The 16500-nt window shown below is 39.7% G+C and overlaps 1 protein-coding gene across 2 annotated transcripts; it reads left to right on the top strand.

The window, feature by feature from the left end:
• Positions 1-852: 852 nt before the first annotated feature.
• sgsm1b (small G protein signaling modulator 1b) lies at positions 853-14953 on the top strand. 2 transcript variants are annotated; one of them, XM_007568316.2, is made up of 25 exons: positions 853-992; positions 1106-1149; positions 3676-3751; positions 4386-4548; positions 5355-5507; positions 5781-5848; positions 5931-6073; positions 6151-6282; positions 6360-6484; positions 6572-6639; positions 6717-6880; positions 8117-8246; positions 8688-8814; positions 8897-8961; positions 9063-9208; positions 9293-9421; positions 9511-9684; positions 9809-9877; positions 10159-11286; positions 11385-11509; positions 12194-12276; positions 12378-12487; positions 12650-12746; positions 12859-13026; positions 13531-14953. In XM_007568316.2, exons 1-25 carry the CDS (start codon positions 986-988, stop codon positions 13617-13619), a joined length of 3783 nt encoding a protein of 1260 aa, XP_007568378.1. In that variant the 5' UTR covers positions 853-985; the 3' UTR covers positions 13620-14953. The 2 variants fall into 2 exon arrangements, with proteins under 2 accessions (XP_007568378.1, XP_007568370.1); XM_007568308.2 differs by having other exon boundaries at positions 853-1149.
• Positions 14954-16500: the final 1547 nt, after the last annotated feature.

Raw genomic sequence — 16500 nt, 5'->3', positions numbered from 1 at the left:
TCTATATTGCACATCTCTACAGCAACTGAACAACTTTGTACCAATAAGATTTTATCTCTGGAAAAACCAAAATAGGATATTTCAAAGCACAACATAGAAGTATCTCATTTTGCTGTGAAAGTTGAACCGTTATTCTTTGAATGTGAGAAAATCTGTAACCTTCTGGCAACATTTATGCAACATCTCCTCTGAAAGTTATACACCATATAGCCGATTTGGACCCAGCATGGACTAAGGGAGTAAACACAAGCACTCAAAACAGAAAAATCTTGCTAGATTCCCTCAGTTTTTACTGGTTATTTGCATTTCTAGTCAAAGAGTAAAACCAGCTCTCAGTCTAAGACTTTATAACTATCACTACTCCCCAAAAAGCCAGGGTTATTTACAGTTTTATACAATTCAATGAATTCAATAAAACAATTATTTTTACACTTTTCTTTTTTTACTTCTAATTTCTTTTGCATAAATTTAATATCTTGTATATTTCTTTCTTTAAATTACTCTACTCATTTCTTTTAATCTGAATATGGTATTTTGGATTATTGTCCAGTATTATTTTTCTTATGTTTTAAATTTAACATTACTTTATGTGTTTTTTTTTTTTTTTTGTTTGTTTGTTTGTTTTTTGTCCTTATTTTATTTTTCACTTTGGTGTGAATGCATGTTTAATTAGTTCAGCCGTGCAGAAATATTGTTAAATTAAATCCCAATAACAGGGAAAAGGGCATTAATGAAGCACATATTTCTTTTTTGTTTAAACATCGGCCAATTATGCCAGTGTATGGGTGTGTGAGAGCGTGGGTTTACGGTGCCTCTGTGGCTTTAAAGGGGTGGTGGTTCGTAGAGAGATAGCACATAGGTTTAATTTAGTGCTGGGAACATATCTCTGAGCCCAGAGCTGAGCCTCTCTTCTCTTCCACTCGTGTCGCCTTAGCAGCTTTCCAGGCGTTTCCCAGAAAGCTGCGCTCACCGAGCCCCCAGAGTGATGGGAGGTTCGGCCGCCGGCGCGCATCATCATCTTCTTCTTCTTCATCATCATCACCATTCCTTTTTTCACGCAGACAGGATCTGATCAGCATAATCACCATGTTTTCTCTTGTGACAGAGGCCGAGACGCGACAGAAACTGCTTCGCAATGTGAAGAAGGAGGTTCGTGACATTGCAAAAAATATATTAACGTTATTATTTGGGTACTTCTTTCTTGTTCGTCTGTGTTCGTGTTTACCGGAGCTTTAAGCATTGAGTGTGTATGTGTGTGTGGACGTCGCTCAGCGGGTCTGGCAACCCCACAGGCCTGTTTATGATAAACCTGGTGGGTTTTTTCCCCCCTTTGTAAATAGATGTGGATGTTATGATCCCAAACAAAATCGCCCTGCCCGTTTCCTGGTGAAGGTTGGATTGGCGTAAGATGTTGATGATGACGATGGTGGTGATGGTAATGATGACGATAATACAAGTGATGATTGTAAATCGTGCACTTAAAAGAAACCATGCACCGATTCGTCTCTTTTATTGCAAGATCTGCATTTAAACAAGAAAATAATAGTCCATAAGAACACAAGAACCATGTCAATGCTCCAAACGTACAGCCGTGACCTTGCCATCTGCTTAATTTTAGATGTTCCAAACAGCTGCACTATTCAGGCAGCTTGTTTGTTTTTGCACAAAAGGCGGTGGAACAAGGGAGCCCACACTGCATTCAGACTAATCGGTGACTCTTTGAAAATACAAATGTGGGTTTTGTCCATGCCTTAGAGAATCTGGTACCTGCAGACTTGTTTCTTTGCGTTCATGCTCGCCCTCACCTGTGACTCACTGCTTCTTAAAAAAAAAAAAAACAATCCATGACTCTTGTAGCTATGATTCTGCAGCTGGGAGGGGCTGAGCATAGTTTTGTACAGGTTAATTAAGACACAGAAGCAACAGTCTTAATTTTTTGTTGTTGTTTATTATGCCTAAATTAGAGGCAAACAAACCCTAAGCTGTACTTATTAGGTGCATTAATGAACTGAACCACAGTTTTGGATCCCTTGCAACAAGGTGCTTGCTGCTGAATATATAATGGCATGTAGTTTTGCAATTAGAGGTCCAATCATAACACATAAACATGTAATACATTATAATTTACATTCAAGCCGTATATACTTTTTATATTTCATGCTCACCTAGGGATAATCATAACTCTGACTTGGAAATGCAGCAATTAGCTTCCATTAGGTGGTATAATTTTAATGGTTGAAATGCAGATTCAGACTTTGACATATTCTTCTATTTTATAAGTACAAACTGTTTTAATTCAGTAATTAAAAGTTTTAAATATGAAATGTAAAAGGGCAAAAATTGACCTTGCAAAAGTTTTCATATCATTTACCTCCCTTCTCCACATTTTGTCCCTCTACTTTAGTGCTTTATTGGAAAATGCATCCAATAAACCAATACAAAGAAATGTATGATTGTTAATCCAAAGGAAAAGGACACACAGCTTTCCAAGTCTTTCCACCAAAAGCAATCCATAAGAAGTAGAAGTAAATAAAGTAAATAAATGAAAGAATTACAGCAGGGTCCACATGTGTATAATAAAACATGTTTGCCTTAGGTCTGTAGTTGAATTGAGCTTGGAGAGATTTTATGCATTGAAACTATCATGCACACAAAAACACTCGATGTCACAAGCAACCTCAAACGCCTTAAAATGACAGAGGATTTAGCTGACATAGTGCAGTTATTTCAGTGTGGATAAAGCAAAACTTATATCTTTTGCACTTTGCCCTGAGAAGCTTGCACATTTGGACAGATGGGAAATGAACCAAGGAGTCTTATATAATCCAGTTTTCATGGAAATTGCATTTAGGAAAACCTAAGAAAATATTTTTTGTTGTTGTTGTACTCGGACAATAATTCTTAGCTTGTGCTTTAAATGTGGTGTAAAGTAATTTTATGGGAAAATGGACAGGAAGCACAGAATTTTGTGTTGTTGTTTTTTTCCGTTGTTACAGATTGAAATGTTTGTGGTGTTATTCGATAATGCGGGAGACATGCATCTCACATTTGGTGGGCAGACCACCAGAAAATATATCTTTCGGAGCTGCAGAAAGGCTGAATCGCTAGACTTATCCTTTTGAAGGAAAACACCAAATGTTGATATAAGAGATTTAAAACTGCAATCAGAGATATTCTCAGAAGATTAGGATACTGTTTCCATTTTACCATCACCTCCTGTTGTGTTTGCTGTTACAGCTGTCTCTCGTATTCATTCCAGAATCTTTGGCACCATTTACAGTGCTATGAAGAACTGCTTCTTTCCTTTCAAATTGGTTCCTGTTTTAGCCATCACTCTTAAATTTTTCAGATCGTCAAATAAATCTAATCGCAAAACAAAAATAACGCAAGCAAAATACAAAAGGTAGTACGCTGATGTACAAAAGCAAGTCTACCTCTGATTAGCACAACATAAAAACTGAAGGTTTTTTAGGGTGCTGGAGTGACCTAGTCAAAGTGTGGATATAAATCAGATTAGAATACTTTAGGGAGACCATGTATGACTGAATTAAAGAAATTCTGCAAAGAAAAGTGCACAAGCTTCCTACCTGGGATGTAAAATCATATTGTATTTACTAAAGGTATCTTTGTTAACACTTTTAGATGTAACAAAAGCTGTGTTTTTCTTTTCTTCAGGTGAAGCAAATAATGGAGGAAGCAGTAACGAGGAAATTTGTGCACGCAGACAGCAGCCACATTATCTCCTTCTGTGGTAAACATCTTTCTGCTGCTTATTTTTATTGCCTTGCAACCTGCAGTGACAGCTACTCTTTTTGTATGGCAACACTCAAGACAAACAGAATAAAAATATACGGCTTGGAAAAATAAGTAGGCAACTTTTGACTTGCATTTTAAAACCATGGATTTTAAATGGCAGTCTTTTCTACAACACTACAGATGTGTCAGGCCCTGCCACCGCCTACGATTTTATCCACAACCTCCTAAAGGTCACGCGCAATTTGTTTAGGCAACACAAGTCTGTATGGTTTGTTTTGTATCATTATGTCTATTCATATTTGCTGGGATGGGTGGGTGGATAGATAGCTGCAGTGTATATTAAAGCAGACTGACACCCATCAAAGGTGTTGATGCTAACCAGGAGTGAGACATATGTGATTCACCTTTCTCATATCCTAGCAACCATGGACAACCCAGATTTCAGTGTATTTTTCCTCGTCCAAGCAGCACTTTTCCTTCCCGTGTACGCAATGGGAATGAAAATACTTCAGACTTTCAGAAAGATAAACTTTATTGTTCATGAAAAAACAAATGTGCGTAATAAAATAAACTGGAATATTCGTACTGAACAAAGCTGTGTGTGTGTGTGTGTGATTGTGTTTTTATAGCTGTTGTAGAGGCATGCGTGCTGCATGGACTGAAGCGTCGAATTGCAGGCCTGCTGTGCAGTAATAAGGTCGCTGCACTCTTTATGAAGGTGGGAAAGAGCTTTTCTCCTGCTGAGGAGCTCTGTCGCAAGGTCCAGGAGCTGGAGCAGCTTATTGAAAACAGGTGAAACGACTTCAGCCTGCCTTTATTTCTATTTAGCCGTTGGTACTCTTTTAGTTAGATTTGATACAACCTTGCCATGAACTGAAAAGTGACATCAATATGGTTTTTATCATTGTTTGATTTTGAGCATTTATTTTATTTATACAACAATTTAGTGTATGTTTCATTATGCAGACACTGGGCTGCCTTAAGAGAGTTGGTGAATTAAAAAAAATAAATAAGATGGAGTTGTTTAACTCCGTCTTAGTGGGGGGGGGGGGAAACTAACTGCAAATCATTGTGAACACAATATTTCCCAGATTAAACATGGTGGTGGCAGCATCATGTTGTGAGAATGGATTTCTTCAGTAGGAACGGGTGGATAAAGCTAAATATATAAAATATATGAAAAATGCTTTAAGAAAAGCTGAGGCTGCAGAAGAATTGAGAATGGTGTGGAGCTTCAACAATTAGCCACACACTTCACAAATCTGGGCTTTGAAAACTTGAAAATTTCACACCACACTTTTCAGATTTTTATTTGTAAGAGTCTTACAGAGTCGTTTCTTTACACTTCACTTCAACACATTACTCTGTGTTGGCCAATCACTTAAAATTACAGTAAAACACATTGAAATATGAAGTAATAACATAATAGCATCTGAAAAAGTTCAAGGAATAAAAATACAAATGCAAGAAAAACATTTTTGGGGAAGATATTCATGCCTATGTACATATACTTCTAAAGATAACTATTTTTGTGGTTACATTGTCCCTTCCCCCCTGTACATAGATTTTATCATTGTGTTTCTTTTTCTGCTCTTTAGCAAGCAGAACATTTCGTCTCTTAGTAACGACCGCAGTCGGCAGTCAAAGTTGCCCAACCTCCTTCCTCAGACTCTGAAACACCTGTGGATTCGAACAGCTTTGATGGAGAAGCTCCTGGACAAGATTGTTCTGTACTTGGTGGAAAACAGCAGGTATTACATGTTAAATGTTGCATTTGTAGTTGAGAGTATTGCTCTTTGTATACCAATATTTGCTTAGGTTTCTTTTAGTGTTAAATATGTATCCAAACTTACTATTTGACGTTTTATTTAAAATTTCACTTGATTTTCAATATAGTGTACCTCAGCATATGTTTTTAAAAAATTATGTGCCTACATTATGTATTGTAAAAACTTTTTTTTTTTTTTTTACCAAAACTGTAAAACATTCTGCATGTGCGAATTTGTTTTCACATTTTGCCTTAGTGCATTTTATGATAAAGAAGCCATGCTGATGGATCCTGTGGATGGACCAATCCTTGCATCTCTACTGGGTATTTTCCCTTATTGTGCCAGTTTTTAGCTTAGCAAATAAATATTAAGAAATATTTAAAACAAGTAACTTAATTTTTCTAGTTGGGCCCTGTGCACTGGAGTACACCAAAGTTAAGACGGCGGACCATTTCTGGACAGATCCATCTGCTGATGAGCTTGTACAGCGGCATCGAATCCACAGCAGCCACTGTCGGCAGGATTCTCCCTCCAGAAGGCCCGCCTTGGTATGAAGTTCAGAAAGCTTATTCTTCACCACTGTTTCCGTAGGTTTACACTTTATGATTTCTCCTTGAACTTCCAGATCCAGAAGAGACAGTCCAGTGGTAGCATGGACGATCGACCTCTCACATGGGTGAGAGAGTACGTGGAGTCCCTCCACCAAAACTCCAGAGCCACTCTTCTGTTTGGGAAGAACAACGTTCTGGTGCAACCGGTGAGTGTCTTAAGTGCAACAGCACTTACATAGCTGTGCAATGACACTCTGATGAGAAATGTTGCTTATCCTTGCAGAGAGATGGCATGGAGGCCATTCCAGGATACCTTTCTCTTCATCAGACTGCAGATCTCATGACACTGAAGTGGACTCCCAATCAGTTGATGAATGGCAATGTTGGGGAGATTGATTCTGAAAAGAGGTTAGAACAGTATGACAGTATGGCATTACAAAAAATATTGTTTCTTTTTTTATAATACCGTTGACTGGTTTCTCCTTTGTATTTCAGTGTTTTCTGGGATTATGCGATGACAATTCGTTTGGAGGAGATTGTGTATCTTCACTGTCATCAACAAAGTATGCTAATTCCCCTTTAGATTTTGCCCTCCCCTCCAAATTTCAGCTATTTATCTGTGTGTTGGTGATTTCCTCAGTAAACAGTGGTGGTACTGTAGTTTTGGTGAGTCAAGATGGAATCCAAAGACCTCCACTACATTTTCCCAAAGGGGGTCACCTGCTCCAGTTTCTCACCTGTCTAGAGACCGGCCTGCTACCTCACGGACAGCTGGACCCTCCACTCTGGAATCAGAGAGGAAAGGTTAGCACAACGTAACCTAACCAACTTTTAATGCATTTTTCTCTAAAGAACCCAGATATTCTTAGAAAACTTAGTTCAGATTAGTTTATTTACTTAGCAACGGTTCATATAAAATGTGAATATCAAGTAATCTTCAGATCGACATTCAGTTAGATTGATTTAAGCTGTTCCAGTACAATCCAACCATATTGCTCATACAGGTCAGGCAAATAGCATCAAGTTTTTAATTTTGCATTTATATGTGCATGTGGTGACAGCAGAAACAAACGTATCCATTTTAACAGGATAAAAGAGAATAATGGGCTTAGTTAACCGTAGCAACAACTCAATCAATACCTTCACCAACAAAAGAAACACAACAAATGTCAGCAGAACTGAGACAAGCTGACTTTCTGTGAGAGAGGAAAGAGAGAAACTACACTCAGGATTATACAAAATTAACACCACTAAGACCTATCAACGTTTGAGTCTGAGGTGCTTCCTGTGAAACCGAAAACCAAACAGAGCAGTAAAGGTTCACTGTTTCAGTGGCTCTATAAAACATTTAGACAAGAAACAAGCAGCTAATCACAGGAACACTCATCTAGCAGTGTTTTCTTTAGGAAAGTAAGGCGAAGAGAGTACACAGAGTTATTAGAACCTATAAAAATAGCTCTGCTTTTGGTGAGGAAAGCGGCATATCCAAATACACCAGTAGATTTTGAGGATCCAACATTTTTGGAGTTTGACTTTCTTCATCCTTGAATAATTTTTGTGTCTGTCCATGACAACATAGTGTGTGGTTCAGATATAAGTTTCCAGACTTCTAATACCTACAGCTAATGAGTGAAATAAAACAAAACATTGAGTCTACAAAATTATTTGTTCTTTGGTATTTTATAATAGAAATAACAACAAAACAGCATAAAATAATTGCATAGCATCCAGAAGTGTTTGAAGATGTAATTAAGAATTTATTTCTTGTTAAGGCATTAATTCCTTGAGATTAAGAGCCTTTTTTTAATGTCTGAGTGATTCCTGAGCAGTCGTTTGAAAAGGTTGACTTACTGGACTGACAGTCAGAAGAAAAGAACTGTCAACATTCACAGAAAAACTTCAAAGGACTTTTACAAAACCTGGACAAATGTTGAGGCGAAAGTTGGGTTCAACTAAATCAATTATACAGACATCAGGGAACTATACATGTTCCATGTATATTCTCAAATGAGTTAGGTTTTTACTCTGTCTTTTCTACAGGGAAAGGTTTTCCCCAAACTGCGTAGGAGAAGTCCCCACAGCTCGTGTGATTCCGTATCAGATAAGGAAGAGGATGAAGCCACTGATTATGTGTTTCGGATCCTCTTCCCAGGCAATCAGATGGAGTTCAGTAAGTGTCTTTAATCTTCTTATTCTGCCTCCTAGTGATGATCCAATAACACATCATTACAGATTACGTCTGAGATTACTTGGCTCTTTTAATTTGATCTCAGTTTAGTTAAACGATTTTCCCCAGGCACACATATTTCTAATTAAGTTCATTCTAATTTGAAAGTGCTGCAGTTGTCTGTTTATTGTCTGTATTAATTCCCCATTATAGTCCTCTTTTCAGCATGGTGCCTTTGCACGGCCAAAAAGTTATTTATCTGCCTCATCTCCATCGTTATGCTCTGCTGCGATTTGTGCCCCTCTTCTTTTTTCAAATCTTCTCTTAGCAGTTTGAAGACATTAACTTTATGTCCAAATTCTGTTTGTGTTTCCCCTTCTGCGGGCTTGTTTTTGATGCTTATTATCACCGGGAGGAAATAATAAATGCTCCTGTACTGTGCAGTGCCTCCTGAGATGATGGATCAGGGCGTTAATATGTGGCAACCAACGCCTAGAAAATCCTCCTGCTCCTCCTGCTCACAGAACGGCTCCTCTGAAGGCTCTTTACCTAACGGCTGCAATCATGAAAGGTAAATACGCTCAAAAGATTGACTACAATTAATATTCAAATTGTTCCATTTGACTACATTTTCAATTTTACAACCCTGCCAGGGCTCCTATAAAGCTCCTTTGCGACACAATGAAATACCAAATAATCTCTCGGGCTTTCTATGGATGTGAGTGTTAAAAACTAACCGTAATTTTAGCACTAGAATAAAACCAGTCCTGCAGATTTAAGGGAGAGCAATAATTTATAATAATTATTTTTTGTCCCTAGGGCTTGCATACTGTCGCCATTTATCCACAGTCCGGACGCACCTTTCTGCTTTGGTGAACACCACTATAGTTGATCCAGATGTACCATGTCATGCTAGAGGTGGTCTCTCTGTGGAGGTTTGGGAACGTTTTCTAAAGGACAGCTCTGTAAGGTTTCCATATGCTGAACTGCAATAATGTTTATTATCTGTACTGCAAGGCAATTCATGAAAAAACAATGTCTTTTGTTAGGCTTTTGGAGAAAATGAGATACACAGGCTTGTGTACTTTGGTGGCGTGGCATCATCACTTCGCAAGGAGGTTTGGCCCTTTCTGCTGGGACATTATCAGTTCTCCATGACTGAGAAAGCCAGACTGGAGGTATTTCATATATCATTCGGATATGAAAGGACACGTGTACGTATTGGGGTTGTTTTATGATCTGCTCTCATGGATTTCCTGCGGCTCAGATCGATGATCGAATGCGAGCCTTGTATGAACAGACAATGAAGGAGTGGCAGGGCTGTGAGGTCATTGTCCGTCAGAGAGAGAGGGAGAAGCACGCCGAGGCCCTCGCACGATGTTCCTCAGGAGCCAGTGTAGAACGGGGGCCCATACAGCGGGACTCCACCATCAGCACAGATGTAAGTTTGACCTATGCACATTTAATAAAATGCCACAATAGGGGGAAAAAAAATTTAACAATATTATTTACACCACAATGCAGTAATAATTTGAGTTTTCTTGCATGTAATTCTTCCACTCTAGTCATCACTGAGTAGCAGCTCAGACCAACAAAACGCCCACTCACACAGCGATTCCAGCAGCAGCGCTCAGGTACTTTTTCTGCTGGTTTCAACTCAATTGCTGACCATCAATTTCTAAACAAATTTGGCACAATATTTTTTTTTTAAAGTCTCTGAAATGTTGTAGTTAAACTTAAATCAAAATATATCTTCTGTCAATTACTTCCTAAAAGTAGCTGAAGTGAGATATTTACATAAAACACACAGCATTTTTACTTAAATTGCTCAGTGTCTGGAGTAATTGACATCAGACCATCTCACTTTTGGATCTAGAATGATTTTTGTCTCTACTACTTTCTTTTTGGCTTCAAGGTGTTTGAATCAGTTGAGGCCGAACCCATGGCTGAAGGAGAAGAAATGCCACCAATTAGCCTCGTGAAGACCGCAGAAGGTCCACAGCCTTCCACCAGTGAATCCTCCACCCTTGCTGTTCAAAATGAACAACCAGTTCCAGATAGTGCTACTGTACCCGAGTTAACAGAAGAACCTGCAGCCAAAGCATCTGAAACTGTCAGTGAAGAAACTGTGGCAGTATCAGACCCAGCAGTCAGTGAATCTGCTGGACAAGATGTCAAACTCCCAGATCTTGAGGAAGAAGCTGTGATCCAGAAGAATGAAGTAAAAAGTGAAGTTGCTGCAGAGACAGGAATAAATAATTCCAAAGAGACATCTGCAGCCGAGAGTAAAGAGCCCACGACTCATGAAGTTGTAAAAGAAGTAGACATGAATACGAACGTGAAGTCAGCTCCAGAAAACACCAATGTCCTGAAGCTGGAAACGGAAGTGCACAACGAATATTTCCAAGCTCCTCCACTCGGAGAAACTTTGACTCTTCAAGCGAACAAGAGCAAAGATCTGGAAGGGGAAAGCTCTTGTCCAGAAACATTAAGAGAAAAGGATGATTCCCAAAGTGACAAAAAGCCACAGGATTCTAAAAAACCTGAAAATACAGAAGCAACCGTTTCCGACTTTGCTGAAACCAAAAAAGCCACAGAGATGCAACTTGATAAACCCGGTTCAAACTCTCCAGTCAGACAAGTACTAAATGCCCTGCAGACCGCCTCAAGAGGCAGCTTTTCATTATCGTCTCATTCTCGGCAGTCCCCAGACGCAGTGGATTCAGACGATTCTCCCTCTGCCTTGGAAATGGAGGACATTCCTGCAGGGATAACATGTGTGACTTCAGAAGACGTTAAGCCCAGGCCTTTCATAGGGCTTGCTGCTCCTCCCATCTCCCTGGCCCAGAGGGAGAAAATGGCCTCAGAGAGGCTTGCCCAAGATCATCATCTGGACACAGCATGCAACACCAGTCCTGAGTGTACTGACCTGGGTCTTTCTGAGGAAGAGGCTGAGATGGACAATGTGCTTACTGAACCAGAATCTGCAGAGACGGGAGGTGTGACCAAATATGAAGAATCCTCAGAGGAACAGACCTTTTCTGTAAGCATTGGACAGCGTAAAGACATTATTTACCTCTGTTTCAAACATACACTAACAACTTTGGTGTCATTTTTTTTGTTTTTTTTTTGTTTGTTTAGCAAGAAACACTCGACATGTACTTGATCAACTTGCATCGCATTGACAAAGATGTCAGACGTTGCGACAGAACATACTGGTACTTTACTGCTGAGAATCTGGAGAGGTTGCGTAACATCATGTGCAGGTAAACTTGTTGCACTGCTAAATAAACAACTTGTTTTCTTTATTGTAACAATGCTTCTTCGTAAGTAACTATCAGTAAAAGCCTGTTTATTTTTCTATTGAATCATGAAGAAATTTGTGGATTGGGCACCAGACTTGAGTTGGTAGGTTAAGCCAAAGAAAACCTTATGCTTGCCAGTGTGGCTTCAGTGCAACCACACTGGCAAACTTGCAACCAGTGCTGGTTTGAGAATACCATCCCACAGCAGTGTGTGACCACGCTACCCACCAGCATAGGGACGAGGTGTCAGGCTGTACTGGTTTTGTACGGTTCTTCCATGCACAACTTGGGCCCCTATTTGTTAAATGAATAAATTGTTTGACTGCCATTATGTCTTATTCATTGAAACCTCTACAAAGAAACTTTTTCCTATTAGCAAAGAGGATAAGTCAAGTTATTCAAAACTCTCATGTTCATCTCTGCTGTTCAACCCTCGTATGCATGTCCCTAAAAATTGTGGCACCAATAAAGAAAAGGAAACAGGCTGTCCAAAGGTATAAGATTTATTGCTAAGAAGATTGCTACAACAAACAATTAAACCAAATGCAATTTGACTTATTATTTGTTCTAAATATACCTATAAAGTTGTGCTTAACTCCCAAGGGGGAAGCTAATGAAACATTAAAAATGTGGTTATCATTGCAGCTACGTGTGGCAGCATCTGGAGACGGGATATGTGCAGGGCATGTGTGATTTACTGGCTCCCCTTCTGGTTATTCTGGATGATGGTCAGTAAAATGTAAAGTGCAAACTTTAAGTTTGGATTAGTGCGCATGGAGGAAACACGTCGGTTGAGTGTGTCCATGTCTGTGTTGGGGAATGTTCGCAGAGGTAATGGCGTTCAGCTGCTTCACCGAACTGATGAAGAGGATGAACCAGAATTTTCCACATGGAGGTGCCATGGACACTCACTTTGCCAATATGCGATCACTCATACAGGTTTGTTATTTTTGTGTGCGGAATGAATTAGATACTGATTAAATTCAGTGAAAGTATCAGTTAAGTACAATAATCCCAGTGTATAAGCTTCTCCAGAGCTGGATAATAACAATATATAAGGTCTGACCCACACTGATTGATTCCCTGGTTCTCCATGGACAGATCCTGGACTCTGAACTGTTTGAGCTGATGCAGCAGAATGGAGACTACACTCACTTCTACTTCTGTTACCGTTGGTTCCTTCTTGACTTTAAAAGAGGTGGGAAGGAAAATATTAGAATCGTCCATGTTGGCTCATCCAACCTTATCAATTCATCATATGTTGTATAAAGCATGATTATCAGGGACTGTGTTATTGTTTTTCCAAACAGAAATGGTGTATGATGATGTGTTCGCTGTGTGGGAAACGATCTGGGCAGCCAAGAACACATCTTCTGAGCACTTTGTGCTTTTCATCGCTCTTGCCCTAGTGGAGATGTACAGAGACATCATTCTGGAAAATAACATGGACTTCACAGACATCATCAAGTTTTTCAACGGTAAGATGACGAAGGATGAATACTGTAGCCCTCGATGTCTTGGCTCATTTCTAATCATGGACTCCGAATTTCGCAGCATTTTTGCATTTTCTGATCGTTTTCATGTTGGAGAACCCAGTTATGTCCACGTTTCGACCATCTTGCTGCTGATTTGAAACTTAAAGATTTTAAAGTATTCCCCGTATTAATCCATCTACCTTTTGCATTGTGAAAAGTAGATGGAACTACAGGCATAAAAACGGGCCGACAACAATGTACTGCCAGAGCAATATAGCTCATTTTCTAGAAATAGTGAGAAATGGTGTTACTTTTGAGGAGTATTTAGATAACTGCTTCAAGCAAATCTTAAAACTGATGAGTAAAGTAACAAATAAATTGCATGGTCTCTGTTTGAAAGGTTTTTAGAACATTTTTTTGATATCACTATGCTGACGAAAATGAAGACTAAAATAATTGACATGTTGTATTTTGCCAGCCAGTCTAACTTCTGCCCTCTATTCTCAGAAATGGCGGAGCGGCATGACGTCCCGAAGGTTTTGATGAAAGCCCGAGAACTTGTCCACCAAGTGCAGACTCTCATAGAAAACAAGTAACACTAACAAGTAACACTAAAAGATGCTGCATCCCATGACCCCATGATTGGTGTACAACATTGTTTCAAAGATCCTGGCACATGACGACGTCAACTAAAGCATTGGGTTGGAGGTCATTAAAGCTGCTCATTATTCAAACTGTGGTTGTAAAACAACCTCTCACCAGTTGCTCCTCTTTATATTCAGGAGACACAAGCATTGCCAGTAGATTTACTTCTGAAGTGTTATTGTTCACCCAGTGAATGTGCCCTTGTAGATGTTGCTTCAGGATGTTATTTAGCCTTAAACTTTGAAGTTTGTTTTCAGGGATACAGCAACCAAACTCATCACTCTCTTTAAAATATGTTATTCCACCTGACACCACGTGCGTTTTCTCAGAATTGAATTGTAGCTGCCATTGTTAGTTATCTTGTGGAAAACATTATTGTTTATCTGATATTGCGTCACTACATAATTTGGATGAGCAAATGATTTGGTCCAAATTGCATCTAGACATCCTTGCTCTGCTTTCGGACCTGGAACACTTAACCTTCTGTCTTGTGCCTCCGATGCGCTCAAGCCTTGAAAACATACAGACCCCAACTCGGTGCAGCCCAGCATGAATGCACATACTTTGGTTGTAGACACGGTTCAAACGTTTCCGCTGGTAGCTTCAGCCTTTATCCTTCCTCCCTCCTTCTCCGACATCCCCTGAGCATCGATTTAGAGATGATTCAGCTCGCTTGAGTTTGTACTTTGACTCAGATGTCAGTTTTTATTTCTGTGCAGGCCAGTGCTTCTCAGAAATCCACCTGTTCACCTACAGACATTTATTGCATTCACTCTTTCTATAAACTTACATAAGAAGCAGCGCTCCGTTTATGCTGCTGTCGAGGATGAAAACATCAGCTGACGACGCTCATTAAATCCAACAAGTGCAGCACCAACAGATTCTGCTTCAGTGCACGATCAGGCGAGTGACGTGAGGATAACTCTCAGAGGTGAAAAACACGACTGGGCCTCTGCGACACGTTAAACTCCCATCTTTTGCTTGTACCTCGACAGATTCATTTTTATCCTACCATCAGGGTCAAATTAGCCGTCAAGATCTCTTCTCTTCATCCTTACCATAACAATTTTGTGTTCTTGTTTTCTGAAACACAAGTTTACATGCTCACCACTGAGGCTTTATGTATGAAGAGTAAACCTGATTTTTATGACTTTATACCCAAAGTATTTCACCATGACTCATCAAGTTGTTTATTCTAAAACTTGGTTTAATCTTAGTGAAAAGATTCTATATTTTGAGTTGCTACTGATTGACAAACGCTCATACATGTACTAGAAAAAGCACAGAAAATAAAAAAAAGTTTTCTTAAACATTTCTTCTCATATGTCAGCTTTCAGAGATGAAAAACCGTAACATTTAATAGAAGTGCATGTCCTCGATTGCATTATTCCTGGAGATTTTGATCCCAACATATGGACACCTTTTTTTCTCGAGGGGGAGGATAACCTTAATAACTTAAAAATATCTAAAGATAAACATAACATCTTGAAAAAGATCGGTTTTGTCAGATAAAAATGCTGTTTGTGCTACGTCATAATTGCAAAAATATCCAATACACACTTGTGTTGGTTCATTGATGTGGCTTCAGTTCCAGTGTTTTGGTATCACCGCTAACGTGTCCCCATACGAACTAAAAACTGCCTGAATATCGCTTCTTGCTTCTTGTGTGTTGCTGTTTGTGATCAGAAGATATAAAATGTGTTGAAGCAGATTTATTGTACAAATACTTAGCTGGTACATATTTAATAAATGCAATACAATGTCTGTATATCAGTTAAGTCTAAATAATGATGAAAACATAAAGCATATTCATGGAAATATATTTATTTTTTTCTGTCTTCTGAAATGGTCCCAAGTATAATTAATTTATTGTGTATTAAAAAAATATTCTATTTTGCATTTGATGTGCCTTGTGTGCATTTTATGGGAGGGGGAGAAACCTGCCAATTAAATGAAAAATAATATACGTGAATGTTATGTCTCCACCTTTAGAGTGAGACATAACCAGCTTAGTCGAAATAAAATATCAGTTAAGAGTTCATAAACACAAACATCAATTAAAGTAAAACAAGGTTTAAATATCTTTCTGAGATTTACCCATTTGCATCATTTCAGTTAAAAGCATTTTTTTCTCAGAGTAATGACAGTGGCTCCAAAGGATCCCACTGAGTAACTGTCTCTGGAATATAAAAGTTTTTTACAATTTATGCATATCATGGCAGAAAAAAGTGTGCAATCTCCATCCATCCATCCATCCATCCATTTTCTTCCGCTTATCCGGGGTCGGGTCACGGGGGCAGCAGCTTCAGAAGGGAGGCCCAGACTTCCCTTTCCCCAGCCACTTCTTCCAGCTCCTCCGGGGGAACCCCAACGCGTTCCCAGGCCAGCCGAGAGACATAGTCCCTCCAGCGTGTCCTGGGTCTTCCCTAAGGCCTCCTCCCGGTGGGACTTGTCCGAAACACCTCACCAGGGAGGCGTCCAGGAGACATCCTTACCAGATGCCCGAGCCACCTCATCTGGCTCCTCTCGACGTGAAGGAGCAGCGGCTCTACTCTGAGTCCCTCCCGGATGACCGAGCTTCTCACCCTATCTCTAAGGGAGAGCCCAGCCACCCTGCGGAGGAAACCCATTTCGGCCGCTTGTATCCGTGATCTCGTTCTTTCGGTCATGACCCAAAGCTCATGACCATAGATGAGGGTGGGAACGTAGATCAACCGGTAAATCGAGAGCTTCGCTTTTTGACTCGGCTCTCTCTTCACCACGACGGGCCGGTACAGCGCCCGTTTCACTGCAGATGCTGCACCAATCCGCCTGTCGATCTCCCTTCCCTCA

Source organism: Poecilia formosa, unplaced genomic scaffold (assembly GCF_000485575.1).
Source record: "Poecilia formosa unplaced genomic scaffold, Poecilia_formosa-5.1.2 Scaffold6, whole genome shotgun sequence".
Taxonomy (NCBI): Eukaryota; Metazoa; Chordata; class Actinopteri; order Cyprinodontiformes; family Poeciliidae; genus Poecilia; species Poecilia formosa.
This window is presented reverse-complemented; position numbering and strand designations above follow the sequence as displayed.

What these genes read in the sequence shown, in the direction of transcription:
- sgsm1b (XM_007568308.2), top strand. Translation starts at nt 1,087, where the DNA reads ATGTTTTCTCTTGTGACAGAGGCCGAGACGCGACAGAAACTGCTTCGC. An exon ending in CCACATTATCTCCTTCTGTG is followed by an intron (nt 3,752 to 4,385) that starts GTAAACATCTTT and finishes GTGTTTTTATAG; the next exon opens with CTGTTGTAGAGGCATGCGTG. An exon ending in CCTTCTTGACTTTAAAAGAG is followed by an intron (nt 12,747 to 12,858) that starts GTGGGAAGGAAA and finishes TTTTCCAAACAG; the next exon opens with AAATGGTGTATGATGATGTG.